We start from the raw sequence: 1059 nt of genomic DNA, 5'->3' as shown, positions 1-1059 counted from the left end.
CGGGGGAAAAACACGGAGAGAGCGTGAGTCGGGGGAGACAGGGGCGACGGGCAGACCCTGAGCTCTGTGCCCACCCCCACCGCTCACTGGCCCTTCACAAAGAGGAACCGGATCACCGGGTGGTTCAGCTCTGCAGGGTCCCCCCCAGCTCCCGTGGAACAGGCAGAGCTGAGACTCCCCAACCCCCCAGGCTCATCCTGCCCGGCTGGAGTGCTGGGTCCAACCCAGACCTGGTGCTGCCTCCAGAGGGGGTGAGGGGCACCTCTGGGGTCCCCTCACAGCTACAAATAACAGGCTCCTTCCCTCGCTGAAGCACAAGAGGAGACAACTCCCTCTCACAGGGAAGGGCACGAATCCTGCCCTGGCACCACTGGAGAAGCACCAATCCCCCTTCTCTCCCAGGTCTTGCTCAACCTCAGCTGCTGCAACAGGGTGCCATATCCAGCCCCCAGATCTCATCCAGGCCTCACATCCCAGCCCTGGGCACTGCCTTCCTCCCCCCCATCCTCACCCTGCCCTCCTCTCACACTCCTGCCACCTTTAGCACTCGAGGAGCCACAAACAAGTCCCCCAAATTAAAGGCCATTTCAGACCCCTCCTGGAGAGGACAGCCTGGATTTGGCTTGAGCTGGGGGAGGAGGAGGAACTAAGGAGGCTGCAAATCAGAAGAGCACCAGTTACCTTGCAAATTGGCTATAGGTGGTTTGAAAATTCCCCCTGTAGGAGAAGCCGCCGTCAATCCGGGAAGGGCAGCGACCGTTGCTGTAGGAAATGTCCACACAGCCAGCCCCTGCTGACCTGCCACTTGACCTGCAATACTGATGGGGATAAGAAGAGGTTGAGTAACTGTCCCTGCTGGAACCATTACTCCTGTCACAACTGTTGCTAAGTTTTCCTGAGTCAAGACCTGCAAAAGCAAACAAGATTTAAAAAAGAACAGAAATCAACGCCACTGCAGACAGCATCAGCGGAGCTAAGTCCCGGGGGTCCCTCCCATCTCAGCAGCTGGGTCGCCAGCTCCGCGGAGCCCCTTCTCCGTGGGGAGATGGGGGGGATCCC

The 1059-nt window shown here is 59.1% G+C and overlaps 1 protein-coding gene across 1 annotated transcript in view; it reads right to left on the bottom strand.

The window, feature by feature from the left end:
* LOC104396497 (POU domain, class 6, transcription factor 1-like) overlaps positions 1 to 1059 on the bottom strand; it is a 13022-nt gene that overhangs the window by 3610 nt on the left and 8353 nt on the right. Inside the window, exons 2-3 of the mRNA XM_010006347.1 lie at positions 648 to 907; positions 528 to 546 (exon numbers count right to left, since the gene is read on the bottom strand). Of these exons, the coding sequence (XP_010004649.1) occupies positions 528 to 546; positions 648 to 865 (237 nt within the window). The 5' untranslated portion in view covers positions 866 to 907. The remainder of the gene's footprint in view (positions 1 to 527; positions 547 to 647; positions 908 to 1059) is intronic.

Source organism: Chaetura pelagica, unplaced genomic scaffold (assembly GCF_000747805.2).
Source record: "Chaetura pelagica isolate M959 unplaced genomic scaffold, ChaPel_1.0 scaffold291, whole genome shotgun sequence".
NCBI classification, from domain to species: Eukaryota; Metazoa; Chordata; class Aves; order Apodiformes; family Apodidae; genus Chaetura; species Chaetura pelagica.
Note: the sequence above shows the minus strand (reverse complement) of the source record. Positions and strands in the feature narration are given on the sequence as shown.